This window comes from Anopheles ziemanni, chromosome 2, assembly GCF_943734765.1.
Source record: "Anopheles ziemanni chromosome 2, idAnoZiCoDA_A2_x.2, whole genome shotgun sequence".
NCBI classification, from domain to species: domain Eukaryota; kingdom Metazoa; phylum Arthropoda; class Insecta; order Diptera; family Culicidae; genus Anopheles; species Anopheles ziemanni.
In genome coordinates this window covers 22,893,376-22,910,566 of record NC_080705.1, presented here as the reverse complement: position 1 = coordinate 22,910,566, position 17,191 = coordinate 22,893,376, and the positions used below count along the sequence as shown (strand labels likewise).

General features: G+C 42.5%; 1 protein-coding gene across 1 annotated transcript in view; it reads left to right on the top strand.

Moving 5' to 3' along the window:
- The first annotated feature begins 8,122 nt into the window (after nucleotides 1–8,122).
- LOC131293198 (protein madd-4) overlaps nucleotides 8,123–17,191 on the top strand; it is a 36,080-nt gene continuing 27,011 nt past the window's right edge. The window contains exons 1-5 of the mRNA XM_058321277.1: nucleotides 8,123–8,134; nucleotides 9,332–9,454; nucleotides 10,824–10,976; nucleotides 11,104–11,231; nucleotides 14,177–14,348. Coding sequence (XP_058177260.1) covers nucleotides 8,123–8,134; nucleotides 9,332–9,454; nucleotides 10,824–10,976; nucleotides 11,104–11,231; nucleotides 14,177–14,348 — 588 coding nt within the window. The remainder of the gene's footprint in view (nucleotides 8,135–9,331; nucleotides 9,455–10,823; nucleotides 10,977–11,103; nucleotides 11,232–14,176; nucleotides 14,349–17,191) is intronic.

Sequence of the window (17,191 nt, the reverse complement as noted above, 5' to 3'; positions counted from 1 at the left end):
GAATACATGATAAGAAATAACGCTCTTTGTTTTGAGAATTGCTATTGTTATGCTGAAGAAGAGGAGGATAGACGGAGTCTGGGATAGGATTGAACATTAAGAGTAAGGCCATTCGATTTAGAGATCATAAATCTTGCGAAATTGATATCCATATTGCATTTTTACCATTTTTGAGGTAGGGAGTAGTATGCGAGCCCCCCTTTCCCCTTCCTCTAGATCGATGAAATTTTAAACCATGCTATGTCCTTACGAAAGCAGCATGTGTATCAATTTTTATGTAAATCCAATCAGTAATGGTTGAGCTATAATTGTTTTTCATTAATTTTAGAGGATAGGTGTTCGGGAGGGGTAGGGAGAATTGAAGATATCAACAAACGAAGTTCAGATCATTCAATCCTGGAAAATTAGCTACCTTCCTGCCAAGTTTGGTGTAAATCGGCCCGGTAGATTTTGCGTGATGCGAGTGCATACATATATATATACAGACAACGGTGACTTTTATATATATAGAAGATTACAATCATCCAATCCAAACATTTCAACAATATTTCTGTCTAAATCGTTGAAAAATAAAAAAACAAATCCCATGACCAGACGCAGTAAAAACATTCTTCGTAGATTACAGCTCCTCAAATAGTAACAGACCCTTGCCAATTCAAAACCAAGAATATGATGGTACAAGCTCAGAAGAATTCAGAAGTTTTTTCCGCGTTAAATATCAATTATTTTCCAGATAACAATATTTTGAATGAATGTTTGTTGTAAATTTAGTTTGTTTTATATCAAACTAAAAAAAATCTTAAGTTAATGTAAAAAAAAAGATTGAAAAAATAATGCACCCATAGAAAAGTCTAAAAATATGAGGTTTTTGCAGCGCCACCTGGCGGGATTGTCCAGAAACATAATAATTTCGTGTAATATAATAGTATTACACGATATTACAATGAAAAAATTGCAAAACATTTGATTCCGAATTTTATCCCGGCAATTTGCTCTTTTCGCTCCATAGTGCAGTGGCATGAAACGAAAAATTGCATTGTCGTCGTAAAGCATGACCCGGGAAGGGTTTTAACCACCCTGCTCCCCTGTGTGGTGGGGATGAGATGGCAGACAGCGGGGCAGGTATGCGGTGCGGAAGTGGCTTAGTTTGTAAAGCATTCTCACCCTCGAGAGGCTACACGAAGCAGCCCCATTTTGAAAGGGGTTTTATGCTTAATCATATTCATGAATTTTACTACTCAAAGTGGAAAATATAATAAGAAGAGAATAATGCATCAACCGGATGCGATTCTGTCGATGGGACGAGGAAAGAAGGGCAAAGGAAATCCATGAAAGGGACAATTTAAAAAGATAATAAAGCGTTAGAACGAGATCGTGTGACATGCATGACGGGCATAAACAAAAAACAAACAGGAAAAAGCTGAAAGAAAGTAATGATTTGCATGATAAAAGTAAGCAAAAAATTAAACAAACAACAAAATGATTCACGTCTGGCTACAACATTCACAAACAACTTTATATGCAATGTTTTTCTCCCTTGTTCTCGTCATCGTAAGGTAATGTTGTAATCGGCAGCACGATGAATGCATCAAGCGGATGGAAATCGGTTTTCGATTTCGGTCTCTCCGAAAGGATTAAACCGAATATGTTATTTCACTCGGCGGCCACATTGATGGCTTTCTCTGCAGGCCTCTGGTCAGCCACGAAAGGTAAAAATAAACCCTGGATTCGGTGGCGTGAAAAGCAACATTTTTTCACGACTCACCATATCAAGTGAAAATAACAACAACTTTGGACCGGAAAACTCGACGCTAGGGAAGGCAAGTGCAAACGGGGACCAACCAAAATGAAAAACCACCTTTCAACTTGCCAGTTCCCATTGGAGTTTGTTCGCGTCACGGGTTGTTCGCATTAATGTGATACAAGTGAGGAACGAGAACGGGAAACGGAAAATGGGAAAGTAAATCAAGGATTGATTGGTCCAATCTGTACCAGGAAGCGTCAGGCGTTTGCGGGTCAGTGGAGGCTGGAAATGCTTTTGCAGAAAGGAAAAAAATTCTGTGAAATTGCAAACAGTGAAGATGGATCCTGCATTTGGGAGGATGTAAACCGATGAAAGGTTGAAGTAATTAATTTATTGGCTTATCAATCCAATTTCCGATTCCAGGTGTGTTCAGTATCGTCGCTAGCGGTAATATTATTGACCCTCCAAAAGTAAAAAATATTTATCGCTCGTTTTGACTATATATTATCTACTTTTAGAATAACTGAGAATTCTTTTTACCAAATTCAACGAATAAATATGTATATTGGAAGGAGTGTCAGCAGTTGTTGAGGCATTATTAGACCATTTTTTCGTATATTACCAGCAATCATACAAAACCATTTTGAAAAATGTTGCAATTCATATTGCTGTGCCTTTTTTGTCATTAAAAACAAAAAACGTATTAAATTTAAAAAAATTACCACAGTGCCGTCAAAACTTTGTTAAGTTGAAGTAAATCATCTTTCTTGGAAGTGTGTGAAAGTGAAATAATACAAAGATCAACATTAGATTGAGTCTGTGTTATGCTGCAAAAATTCCCTACCAATTGCTTGTTTGGTAGTTTAAATGTTTAAACATGAAAAAAGGTAATATAAATTGTATTTTGCATCTTTTAAAATACCTATGATGTGGTTTAAAATGTCAAAAGACATTGCGCTTAAAAACTAGCTTGTTGAAAATGTAATTGCTTCATGGATTTTTATTCAAGGCAAAACCAATAAATCCATAGAAACATCGATATCCGCTAACTGGTCTATTGAACCATTGAGAAATTGCACGACGTCCCTTGAACACGGACAAATCATCTCACCGGCAACCGAATGCAACCACGTAAATGCACACCGATGCGATAAGGGTTCACTTACACTCCATTCGGTGAACAATTACAAAAGAAAAAAATTCCAAAAAACGTCACGTCATACCACATACCGATGGCTCACTTATCTGTCCTCGGCGTGGTGGTCTTCCGCAAGGACACCTGTGGAAAGAAGGTCGGCTCCCCAGCGACCGGACATCGACGCTTAGCACCCACCTTACAAAGCCCGAGAGAAAGAGAAAGACAGAGAGAGAGGGAATGAGCGCATTGAAGAAGCTTCCACCATCCGCAAGTGGCCACCTTCCGAGCGGAAGTGCAGCGGACCGATATGACTTACCTGCCGCTAGGAATGGTGGGAGGGTAGGGGTGAGGGAGGAGTACGCGCGAAGGGTCGCTAGTGCCGGAATTCGAACCGGGAAATGAATGGGAAATAAATCCCGCCAGTAAAAAGGCACTGGCAGATAAGAGCGGTTCGTCGGTCGGTGTTGTCGTGGGTTTGCGGTGAAAAGGAAATAAAATGTCGGTTAGAGGGGGGAAAAAGGGGAGGTAGAGCGAGGTGGACGAAGTGAGAGCTTACAAACTGCCATTTGCTTTTTACCTATATATGTTTGGGGGGGGGGATTCTTGTGGCCTCCCGGAAGGTGCAGGTGAAAGTGATTCGTGCCGTGGCGCAATGGCAGAAGCATAAAATGTGACCGACCGGAAGGCGAAGCGGAAACCCCTAATATCGCCATCATGATAACTCGAACTTCTGCTGCCGAGCAGCTCGAGTGGCCTTTATCCAAACACTTTTATGCAAATGCTATTTTTGTAAAGTGAATGTGCCATAGATCTGTTTGCTCGGCACCGTCCAACTCCGGGAGGCCTCTTTGGAATTGCTTTTCGCATCGGTCTACGGCAACGACGACGGCGACGATGATGCTGCTGATGATGATGGTGATGATGATGGTGATGGTAATGATGAAGACGATGTTTGTTGGCAATCCACCTGGGCCCTTGAATGGCCACTTCTCGACGTCACCGGTGAGCACCGGACCCGGCGTTCCTCCGCTGGAGTTTAGATGTCCAATATAATTGACATACTCATGGACACTTGAGACCGTCACCGTCGAGAGGTTGAATGGAAGGGAACAAAGCCGGATACGGAACGGAAGGGAAGCACTTCCATATTTACAATTCCAATCTCACACACTGACGCGATTGAGTGCAGCATAATTTTGTGCTAATGCCCACCGCAACGGGGGCAAGGTCCTCGAACCGCCAGAGCATAAGTCAACCACTTGCCGCCCGCTTCCGGCGCTCGAATGGGATTGACATACGCATAGCGTAACGGTTCCCGGTGCAGCGGGTGCAGTACAATGCTGACCGATGGTCGTTGAAATTTTAAATAACGTGCGAAACGGACAGGACACATGACAAGTGGCGCGCATTGTTGGCCCGTCGTGGCGAATCACACTGGAGACCCACTTGCCGCGCGACAAGCAGACCCATGTTCGCAGGAAACACGTACTGGGTGCTCGCACCTACGAGCGGCATCATTAAGACGTGTTGCGGTTTATTGTTTGATGAGCTTCAAGCAACTGAAATGATATACTATCGATATACACATGCAACAAGGCTTTAGAAGTGCCTATTTTGTTCTTATTTTTTTAGCATAAACGCGTCATATTATTATTAAAGTTAGCACTTCTAAAATAATTGTTGATCTAATGTTAACTGTTTTGACCAATTTTGAAAGAAACAAAAATTGGTAATAACGATTCAACACTTCAACTACTTTTCCAAATCACATTCAGGCCCTTTAAGTGAAAAATTAATGGAAAACACAATTTATTTTAGCAATTGCCTGAGAGTGTGCTACAGTCATTCTGTAAAGGTAAAATTATTTCATAAACTTACCAGAAAAAACGGGTAATCACAAAAGCTCTAGCAGTCTTGAATGTAATTTCTCGAAAATAACATTCAAGAAGATTATTGCTGATATGAGTTATGAGATTGAAAATGCCAAATCTACTGCGCATTCTTTTCAACGATACCTGAACCTGCAGTAAGATATTTTTAACAATTCCTACACTTAAACTCCCCCATGAGCAACTTCAACACAATCCATAAAGTTCATTTCCTAGTTCGCTAGATCTACATCCACACTGACAGCGATATTGGCTTTGCATAACCACCCGCTGGTTGTGAGCTTATCAGAGAATCATACTATGCTGCCCGCCGTGCGCCGGATGTAAGCCCTGCACTCCGATGACGAAGGATTACCCGGAAAAACTGCCCAGCTTTCATTGGAAGGTTTATTGAAACTGACCACCTAAAAACACCACAGGAAACACACAGATTGATTTGCACATCCTGGGGCTTGCTTCCTTTGAACTTCCGCGCGCCAGCAATTTGCGATGAAATCCAACCACCCCAAATATCCCGTGGCGAAAGGAAGCGTGTTCACTCGAATCGGTGCTGGAGCTTGGTTACTTCTAACAACAACATACAACGGGATGGAGGAGATGCAAAGGGATCGGTTTTGGTGCTTTTGATTGTATGAATAAACCAACCTATTCTTCATTACAGTTTAACGAAAAGTTTAAACTATTCCTTCATTTTGTCTACGACTGATTATTGCTAAAGCGTCATAAATTAGAAAATAGTAATAAGTTTAAATTGGTCCACAAATCTAATTGAACAATGTTTAAGGATAGCCATATATTTACCGTTTTTTACTTTTGCTATCTCTTGTGCTTGCAGGAATCTTAGATGAAATCGTTTCGAAATAATTATTAGCTGAAATTTAATAAAATCTCAAACAAATACAGAGCTCCAATTCATCCATATTAGACAAGTAAAATTTTAAAATTTAACTAGTGGTAGTTAAAATAGCAAAGGAGAAACACTCAAACGTGATGCGATTTTCAAAACATCATTGCTATCATCGTGCCACTTGATCACTTTCGAAACCGAAACCCTTCGGTCCCGTGGTTGAATCCATCTGACGGTTTGAAGTACCGGCAGAACTATCTCATCCATGCACAAGCTACTTCACCATGAGTGTTTCACTCTGGTTTGGGCATATTTCTGGATGGAAATGATTGTATCCTTTGACTCTGGCTGTGGACGCCCGTGCGCGGTTCCTAGGACGTACCACAAAACAAAAAAAAAGGCTTATAGCTTTTTACACAACCTAACTAACCATCCAACTCAGCGCCAGATACTCGTGAAAACGCCACGGATGGATAAATAGCCACTCATAGCGCGATCATCTTCATCAACGCCGGCGTGGAACAACTCCAGAAATCCCTTGCTAATGAAAAACCAACCCTCTTCTTCTGTTGCTTCACTACGAATAGTCACTTCACCCCGGACATCCTGTTTGCTGGAAAAGCCTTATTCTGGCTGCTTTTTATAGTGACTGACTATTGGAGAGGTGTTAAAATTACGTTGTATGCAAATACGCTACTGGGAGTATAACGCTCGAGGGGTGGAGTAGACAGTCTACCCGGAAAATCCGGTGAATGATACAGATATGAAACACCAACCTGATCCAAATGCTATCTGACAGCGAACATGCAAAAATAAAAAACGAAAAAAGGGGAGAAGAAACAACATCCACTCCACTCGTACCTTGTAGAGGATAATTCGGTTTTCGGTATTTCCACAAATCTATCGATTGCTGTTGAGATGTGCCTATGCGGATGGCCACAGAAGAGGACGGGGCTAAGTCCGGGTTTGTTCGCTACATTTGCACTTCCTCCCTTTGGACTGCTTTGAGGGTCCTTAAACTGTGCAAAACCAACTGCCGTTCGTTTGGGAAAGCAATCCGTCAGGTAGGTAGGTCATCATCATCAGCATCATGCCATCAAGGAACCATCTGCTCTCGAGCAGTATCAGCATTATCGACACAACAACCAAGCACCGGAAATGCTTTTCGGGCAACGGACGCACCTCAACGCACGGCCCATCGGTTTCGGAATGCTGCACAGATATACAGATTCCCTCTTCTGCTCAATAGGGGATACACAAAATGAATTCAAAAATGTCTCTGCCCGGTGTGAGCTTTCCACATCGTGGCTTCATTCAGAATTCCCCAGAGTTCGGTGGCCGGTCCCTCCTTACCGGTGTTTTGTCACGTGTATCAATCACATCAGCCGAAACCGGAAGTGCCAATGCCATTTATCGTACCGTGCTAGGTCTACCTTGGTCCACGTTTTCCGGCCCTTCTATCTTCTATCAACAAACTGAATCCTATCGTTCCGGGGCAACTGTTTGATGATTTTGTGGCTTTGCCTGTCCCGCTTCGAATTTCCATGTTACGGAGGGAGGGAGAGGAAGGTTTAACCGCCAGCCTATCGATGGTGGTGATCCTGCAAACACACGTTTGTGCAGGGATGGTGGCGAAAGAGAGCTCCGACGATGAAGACGGAGAGAAAAATTCACCCTTCACCACAGGAAAGTCAAGCTGGTTGTTTTTCGACTAGGACCAACCCTGGACTTCAACCTCGACTACCAACCATTGATCGGAAGATATTCGATTCCCACCGGGGGCTTTCGTTTCGCCTAACTTTGTTTTCCTTCCGGCAGATTGCAAGTAGAGCAAAACTGGACACGTAATTGAATTGTGTATCTCTTCTTGCCCCGGACTGTGGATCCGGTTACCATCCCTATGGCAATCGATGAAGTGCAGTACCGTCTCCTATCGACCCTTCCGTTTCGCTCCACGACAAAGACGACGACGCATCTTTGCATCGTTGCGGTTCGGGTTTTGCTCATCGTCCTTTACAAAACTTTCTCCTCAACGCCAGTTTGGTTGTTTTCAATTTCTCCCACGAGGGAAAACCAGTTCGCAAGTGGAGTTTGATGAGCGGCCATTGCGGAAAAGTGCAATCGAATGCGTTCCTTGCTAGTCGTCGAGACCGAGATGATGATGATGATGATGACGCTTCGGACCCTGGAAAGAGTGCGCCAATGTTTGTCCGATCGTTTTCTTCATGCGAATGGTTTGTTGTTGTTCAGTACTTTTTGTAGCTGAAGAAAGGAAGAACTGAATCCGGAAAGCTTAACTCCCCCGAGCGCTGGACCGTCTGCCCGAGGAAATTGGATTGACTTTTCGTTTCTCTTTACTTTCTGGATAATGTAGACATCGTCGGCTCTGTTTCGACACTTTTCTTTTATGAAACGCTCAATCGTTTCCGATGGAATCCCATTATTTGGAACGATATAACACCTTATAGATGCAAATTATCTATGTTCCTTTGTATAGTTCCATCATGACGATTCGAGTAAGCATGATGTGCTTGTAAACAATAAACAAAACTTATCTGAAGTCAGTTTTCAACTAAAAATGTGCTCAACATGTTATCTTAGCCGCAGAAAAAAAAGTGTTTGGCTTCTAGCTATTTTTCACATTCTCTATTCCATGATGTTTTTTCATTTTGTAATAAGATATTGTTTCCCACTAAAAAATAATTTTGGAAGCACTATTAGTTTATATTTATGTATTTAATATTAAATTTACATAAAGTGTTTTTTATATGATGGATGGTTCCTAAGCTAAATTTGCAAAACAAATATTTTGCAGAAGACTGTCTTAAGGGCTTTTCCCAATCCTATCTTCTAAATTGATAAAATTATGATGATTGAAACTTTCCTAAAACAATATGTCATCACAAAATCCGTTTGCTTTATGGATAGAAAGTCCATAAGAAATCTATCATGTGAAAATTCATGTGACCCTCAAACCGGTATGAACCGGTATGTATTCCCATGGGGAGATCAACAAACATAAGGCGCATCGAGACAGAGATACCTCAGGCGATTGTGATTGCGGTCTATCCTTTTAGCTTGCAGTTCATCTTACTCTTTGAACTGAGCTTCAGCACTCGGATAGTACATTGAATCAATAAAACTGATGCCGGAAGTGGTACGGCTGTGCGATCCTCATCTAAACTTCGGCTAGCCACACACGATAGCGAAGAGGCCATCAATACCGACATGGAGCGCCATGGAAAGTTGATCAAGTGGTACACTAGCCTCTTTTCGTTTCTAAATCCCAAGAAATGCCACATTAATGCCGGCACTGCGTCCGTCCTTTCCCGTTCCAGTTTCCGGTCCAGAAGAAGACGTTCAATTAACAGGTTCCCGTAAACGAGAAGTCAATTAAGCGCCTTAAGTCAGTGAGAAAGCGGTGGCATTGGGCCGACCAGAGCGGCCGCACTGTCCAATCGTTCGCCTGCTGGGGACGACGTTCGATTATTGTCAGCTTAAAAATCAATTAATTTAGTTTATTTTCCAATTTCCTCCCACGGTTCGGTCCTTTTCCGTGGTCACTTTCCTCCCTCCAGCGCGCTACGGTTATTGTTATGGTCCTCGTGTCCAATTGCCAAAATGCGATTTCGGATCGATTTTTCTCTAATTTCTTCGCAACCTGAACAACATTCTTACCGCGTCCATTTCTCTCTCTTTCCCTTACCCCACAGTGTCTAATCCTAACGTTGGCGAAGGCAACACACAAAGATAACCGAGGTGGCTCAAATGAAACGGTAAGCACTTGGTCACCGTCCGGCACGGATCTGGAGGACGAAGACGACGAGGAAGTACAGGTAAGAGGTGTTTGCGAGCAAGCTGAACGAAAATGGGAGGAAAAAAAACACACACAAAAGGAACAAGCTAGTAGAGCCAACGAAAATTGACACCGCCATCAACTGCACCGAACTGGCTGGCAATCCAAGTGAGGTCGAATTGGTTACGATTTTCCTTCAATTGCAATGCAATTAGAGCTGCTCGCTACGCTATCGCCTCCGGAATCCTTTTATTTCTTGATTGTCTATCCTTCCCAATCCCAGGCGTGGCATTGGACACCGGGAGGAGTGAACGAATTGAAATGCCATTCTTACAATTGGCGTTCATCTAGTCAATCGCGATCGTTAATGCAGAGATTAAATTAACATCAGATTTGTGTAAAGAGTTTTGAATTGCTAATATTGAAATATACCTGTACCAACAACTATTATCAACCGAACGATATTTGCTTATTGTTTTCATTTGCATTAATTTCATCAATTAATACTAGAATCCAAACAGCGATCAGTTTGTCCGCAACCCAATTTTCAATATTAATATCTCAAAAATGGTTGAATATTCTTTAAATAAAACACACTTCAATTTTTAAGCTACATCAAAACAAACTCAGATTTTTTTGTTGAACCAGTTCTGAGAACCAATTTGACAAGGCACGAATGTTTTTTATCAGTCATTTTGGTCGCTGTTTTTAACACGCTTCAACGATATGTTTAAAGATTTCTCCAATCAATAAACGGTATCTTTTAGTACATTTTTTAACAATCATTTGGCGTTTTTGGTTTTTGAAACATGATCGAATCGTAATTCATTTCATAAACATGTAAAATTTTATTAAGAGTAAATATGTGCAATAGAAAGCAAACACATTACCCAACTGTTAAAATAATGATTTCATATTTTAAGTTTGTCAACTAATGCCATAAATTGACGCTCTTAGTTAAACAATTAATGAAAGAGCGGCCAAAAATACTAAAAAGTTTCGGGCAAGATTCCAAAGCAATGAATTCAAGTGTTTAACACCATTAAAACTTGATAATACCATTTGAGAAATATGATAACATTGTGAAACAGTACTATCACTTATCACTTGATTGTGTAACAAATGAACGTTAAAACGAATAAATCCGTTTATTCCTACACATAATAAAGACAAAAACAAATCCAAAAGTTTGGTATACAGTTTCATTAAAAAAAACACACATTAAAAGATTTTCAAAACTCTGTAACTAGCGAAAAATAAAATGAAACCACAACACCAAAATAATTTATGGTAAAACCAATTGTGTGCTAAAGAAGCAAGTTAAAACCTGTGTCTACAATCATCGTCTATTAGTTACGCGGGCGTTAATCTCATTTCGTTGACTTGCTATTTTCTTCCCCTCCCACCAGAAACGAGCGAAAGCGCAAGGCTGGTCATCGTGGACGGAATGGTCGACCTGCTCCCGGTCGTGCGATGGCGGCGTCGCGTATCAGCTGCGCCGTTGCCACGCACCGCACGGCTGCAAGGGAGACGCCGTCCGGTATAAAATCTGTAACATGCAGGTAAGCCAGTGGGCGCCTCCGGAACGGCGACGAACGAAAATCGACACCCGAAGCGTGCATAATTGTGTGATACGCTTACAGAAATCCAATAAAACGTCGAACATAAAACACAATCTTTCCTTCACAGCCCTGTCCGGAGCAGCAGGACTTTCGCGCCCACCAGTGCTCGGCGTACGACGACGTGCCCTACGATGGCGCCCTGCTGAAGTGGACTCCGCACTACGACTACTCGGAACCGTGCGCCCTCACCTGCAGGTAGGCTCCCTTTCTTGGGTGAAGATTTTCAATTTTCGGACGCGTCTGCTCCGCGTTCCACGCGAACGGAAAGAAAATGGTACGGCGAAAGGACACCTTCATCATAATTTTTCACCGAATTGTAACGGCTCTATTACAACGGTGGCGGTTTCGGGCGTCTACAAAGACAGACGTGGTTTTCAGCGTGGTTCGCCTATGCGTTCCGACCATTGTGAAGGGCGGAATATTTTGCTCAAGAATCGAAAAAAGGAAGTTGAAAGCAATATGAAACTCAACAGTCTGCTCGTAACTTTTAATACCGACATAATATCGTTCAACAAGGTGCTCCTCGGGGCGTCCTGTTGAAGGTTATGTTTTTTGCTGAGCTTTTTTTCAACCAATAGACTGTATTTTTTAAAGTTGCTGGCCTTTAGCGCGTCTCGGTTTCTAGCGAAATGTTAACCAACATGCGAAAATTGTTGCAAAATTTATATATTTTTTTTTATGTATTTAATTATGCTACAATGTTATACGCTCTGTGTTAAAAAAATGGAACAACAGCGCAATATGAACTAATTGCTGAGAAAATGTTCCAACAGCTGGGAAAATTTATTCATTAACCGTGTTGAGTAAAATTCAATTATGCTTTGGTTGAGTTGAAGGACTGTGTTTTAGTTTTTAAAAAATTTACAGACGAAATGATTTGAACGATACGAGTCAACTTTTAGAACACTATTTTCAACGCAAAGTTCATAATTGTCAACCATATTTTGTTACAAAAAAAACATTTGACATAAAGAAAGATAACAAGCTTTCCTTTTCTAATTTTGCTTAGAAGTTCTTATTTACTTCTAAGTTAAGCAATTTTTAAATTGTTTAGCTAATCAACCCCAACATAGTGTTACAGCTTTGGTTTCGGATTTTTAAGATCTAAATAGTTCAACCTCAATTTATCTGCAACTTGTATTTCCGTTAAAAATCGTAACAAGAGAAGCATTGACAACTGTAAACAACAATGTTGTGCACTGCTAAAACACTACTTCGTTATTTTCACAATTTTATAGCGGTAGTCTTAACTTGCAAAAGCACAGCATTAACGAATTGTTCGGCAGATAAGATATATTAGATCCCGTTTTTGCTTTTGTCTCCGCTTTCTAGACGAAGTTATACTTCGGCTTTCCTTTCCCAAAATCCAGGCCAGCTTCTTCGGCGTTCGGCTAAATTCAATCAAACTCAATCTGGCTAATTAACTTTTATCATCCGTCGAGCAGCGAGCGATATCCTGGCGTGCAGTCATCCGGCAGAAATCAATTATTCTGTACTCCGCTAAAAGCAAACGCGCATTCGCTCGTTCGATCGTGCGCTTGCCCGAATTCCTATAAATAGTTTCGGCTCGAACATCCTGCACCGACGATCCCGACTCGGTCTTACTCTAATCCTGCCGCCTTGAAGGTTGCCCGGGGTCGGCTGATATTTTCCGAGCGATAAAAGAACATCCATCCTTCGGAGAAATCCACGCGAAACATTCAATTTTGTGCAGCCGCTTTTAAGTATCTTCCAACGCTCATTACCCCCGCAGCTGGCCTCGAGCCTCATTTTTCCGGTGCCATTCATCAAGGGTGGAAATCGAACCGGAAAACTTCCTCTCCCGGTGGCTTGAAAAGTTTCCCACTGTGACTTGCCCTCACTCGATCCTTTCTATGATTTAGAATCGGCAGAGTTCTTCCATGTTGAACGAAAATCGCACATCGGTAGTTGTGTTTTTCCCTGTGCCACAAAAGGCACACCAAGATCCTTATTTGATCGCCACGATGGAACTTTGACTTGTTCGTACCCATCAAAGGCTATCCGGACGAGCCTGGGTGAACTTCTTCCTATCGGCCCGGTGATATATCGCTAACGGCTGCAAATCTCTGGAACATGCGAAAGACTTTTTGAGCCTTTAAGACGAAGGTTCATAAGGAACACGGATTTTGAGAGGGATAGTTTTGTAAAGGACGCTTTTTCTAGCTCGGTGAACTATATTTGATGAGGGAAAACTAAACTGTTCTGGATATCGCCGAAGAAAGTTTAAAGGCCCAGTACGAAAGATTGTTTCAAATTTTGTAAAATTTTGCAGAACTTTGTACTAAATATTTCAGAGTTTCCTTACAACAACTAAATTAGACTTGTGAAAGCAATATTAATTGAACCACCGGGTTAAGTATATTCCATATTTTAAGAAAAGTGAAACTCACCCTGGTGAATCATCAATCAAAAAAAAAAACCTAAAGTTTTGCAATTCTGGAGCTTACGAAATACCTACTGGAGAATGCCCCGTTAATCCACCGAAGATCCGAGCGCATGCAAATTCGTTTATTCTCGAACTGTTGTAACTTGCAGTCAAACTGCGTTCTTAATTCGATAAAACTTTGTTTATTTCAATGAACACGACCATCACCATGTTGATCCTGGGTTGAAAAACTTTCCCCAAAGTCGTTCGTTTCAGTCATTGCCATTTCGTTTCGTCATTCGCACGGCAGGACGAGGGAACCGGGAACCGAAGCCAACCGCAGCCGACCGCTTAAAGTGTAACTCTGTCGACGGTACGGAACGATGACGACGACGAACTAATGAATTTACTTTCACCAACTGCAAGCTTTATGCGACTCTTGTTTAATCTCGAGCATACAATCGGTCGCCGAGGCACGATAAAGCCAAGAGCTTTATCTTACCTTTTCCTTTGGTGTAACTTGGTCGTACCTCGAGAGCCCTTAGGGTAGAAGCTCCATGGCCACTGACCATGTTCAATCCACCCTGAAACGCCTCGAGACACCGAAAGGAAGCGGTTAACAGGACAGGCGAAAGAAAATGCAAAGTAAAACTTTTCCCACGTCCCGGAGCACCCTGTTCCCCCTACGGATTGAACCTGGGTTCCATTTCTTTAACTCACCAAACGTTTTCTTTTTCTACTACGCCTCCGGCAGGGGTCGACCGCAGCACCTGCTCGAGGATATGCCCGATTCGGCCGGAGCCAGCGAGTCCTTTCCCATCAGCGACGACGAGCCGAGCGTCATCGTGCAGCTCTCCAACCGGGTGCAGGACGGCACCAGATGTCGCCCGGGCAGCCTAGACATGTGCATCCAGGGAAAGTGCCAGGTAAGTTGCACCGACCGGTCGTTGTTTCACACTTACCGGTGTCATCCCCCGAGATCCAACCCCTTCGGTGTCGCTCGTAGGCGAAGAAACTAGCGAAAAGAGAGAAAAATCTCTTTAACATCCTCACAACGAGTTCATGGACTACAAAGTTCTTAATCCCTCCATCGCTGGAGCATGGCCAGATCTCTGGGTATTGGAGTGTCAAGCGACAGATTTACAACAGTTTCTTCAGTTTTTCCCCAGCGCTAAAACTCTTCCCATCCCATGGCGAGCTATTCTGGGTCGATGGGAGGATGTACTAAAACTTACAGACTACTGAGTTACATGGTGCCTGACCGGGTTGGACATTCTTGCCAACTTTGCCATGCACCCAACCAGCCTCTCTTTCCACTTGCCGCGGGGAACGCTTTTCACCCACGGTTCACGCAACACAATGTACGACCACCGTTCCGGAGGTTCCTCCGGAAGTCCCAAGCCGAAAGGATATCAACCGCAAGTTCTGGTGGTTCCATCTCCACCACCAACCACCCTCCCCACGACACCGGTACCGGCTGCTTCGCTCAAGTGGTTTTGTCATGGTGTAAAGTTTTTCGATTAATGCACAAAAATGTTCCCCGATCCGGAGTTCGATGGGAAACCGACCGAAGCGCCCACGCTCGGAAGTCTATTGTCCGAAACCCGAGGAAAGCCGGAAAACGTGCGGCGAACACCGCGCGTAATTGCTTGCCACGAAAAGTTTGATTTACACGACGCAGATTATGCGCAGCGCTGACGATGGTCACGATGGTAATGATGATGATAATGATGATGATCGTCCTGATCGTGACGCTACTTTATATCTTCCAAACGCATTTCCAATCCCGTTGACGAACGGGCAAACTTACGCCGGAAAAGCGAGCTTCCGAAAAGCTTTCCAACCAAAGCCAACACACCTTCGGCAACATATTGCCACGTTTTCCTGTGAACCACATGAAAGCAAACCCGATACCGAAACGATGTGCCAATAGGACAACCTGGCCGGTGTCGGGTTATGGAGAGGGTCCTCGGACCCCTTGTTATCGACCGGCTGATGTCACGCTGGGACAAAACCGTTGCTTTTCTACAACCAGTGTGAACATATTCAAGATGGTGTCGGCCCAAAGCGAACGACACATTGTACGGGAAACCTTCCATTCCGATCCCTGCCCTTGGACTTGAGTCTGTTCGAAGGTTCCGAACTATCGCCCGAATGCGCCACCACAAAGAAATTGACGACAAGCTGTGCACAAAAAAACCCTGTGTCGTCCTCCTGCAGTGGTTTTGCAGCTCGAATCGAAAGGCACCGAAAATCGGCATCGCTCCTGTACTGCTCGAGGTCCCCGTCCGTGTGGAGTTTTCCAAGCGAAAAGGCTAGGCACATTGTTCAAGTCAACAACCAGATGTCTTTGGTTTGTGTCGCATTGGCCTTTTTGCCACTAACTCCACCTCTAAAACACTCACACACATACACACACCGACATTTCGCACGAGCAAGGACACGTTGACAGTTGAGCACAGCTATTTCGGATAGTGTGACAACACCACTATCGCCCGACACAACAGACACTTTCCGACGTTTCCATTCCATCCCCCCGTCGGTGGGAGTTTTTTCCCACTCTCTCCCCCTTTCCTTAGTGTTACATGCTGTGTACAAAAACGAAGTGTTAAAAGTCACCTTTTCCTCCCACATCGGGTTTCGGCTGGTTCGTGTGCAACCGTCGGTTCGTTCATGACCCAATTAAATAAAATTGGAATGGACAGAATTCTAAATGGATGCTAGACGACGCCGACACCGACAATGGAGGCGCAACGGGCAGATCGGTTGTGGAAGCCTTTCATTTACTTCACACCTCGATGCACTGTATTATTCACCGGGCGGGAGTGTTAATTGACTCCGTTCGGGTGGTGTGCGCTTAAAATATACTAATTAATTGATTTAGAAAATTAAGATAGTTCCATTGCAGTCGAACCTCCGTTCGGTAAGCAACCAGCGACGATCCATGTTTCATAAGATTGAACATTACTTATTCAAGACGTTGAAAACTTGTCTTGCTAGCATCGAGTTGCTTGAGAAGCGACCTCATTATCACACTCTATTGGCAAATAAAAATCTCACGACGATTCCCGCGAAGGTGATTAAACCGACTGTAAATTTCACTCATTTTACATGGGTTAAAGCACATTTCAAATAGTTTAATCTTTACTTTTGATTAAACTCAACATAGTCAACTATTGTTCGTTCGTGTTTTCCGAGGCTTTGAAAATGATTTTTGAGTGACTTTTAAAAACATTAACTAAACCTAAAAAATTATGCTAGTCTACTATCAAGTTCAGTTTTTCCTTCAATTGTACCTTTGAGTTGAGTGTATATTCAACAAGAACTTAGTTTCATGGGTATTTTACTTTTTTTATAAAATTGGTGCAACGATATTGGGTGTGTTTTAGTTTATTTATCGCATGCAAGATGATAATCAATGAAACAAATCAAGATTCTGGATTGTAATAACTTGCAAATAAAATGACAGCTTCTTATTGCGGTTTCTCTTCGTTATTGCCATCAGGTTTGGTTTTCTAAACCTGAGGTGCTGGTCAACAATTCTGTTGTATGGATCAAATTTTATTTCGACAAAAAACTTGTCTTATCATCTTGCAAAATTCACTGAAAAATCTTAAACAAATAAGGATCTATTACAATAACGATTACAAAATAAAAATAATGTCACTCATTTTAATATTTATACCTGTGAATCTCCAACAACAAATAAATATTCAAATGAAAGCGGTATAATGGCTAGTTTTGGCAAAAGAACAGTTGATAAGTAATT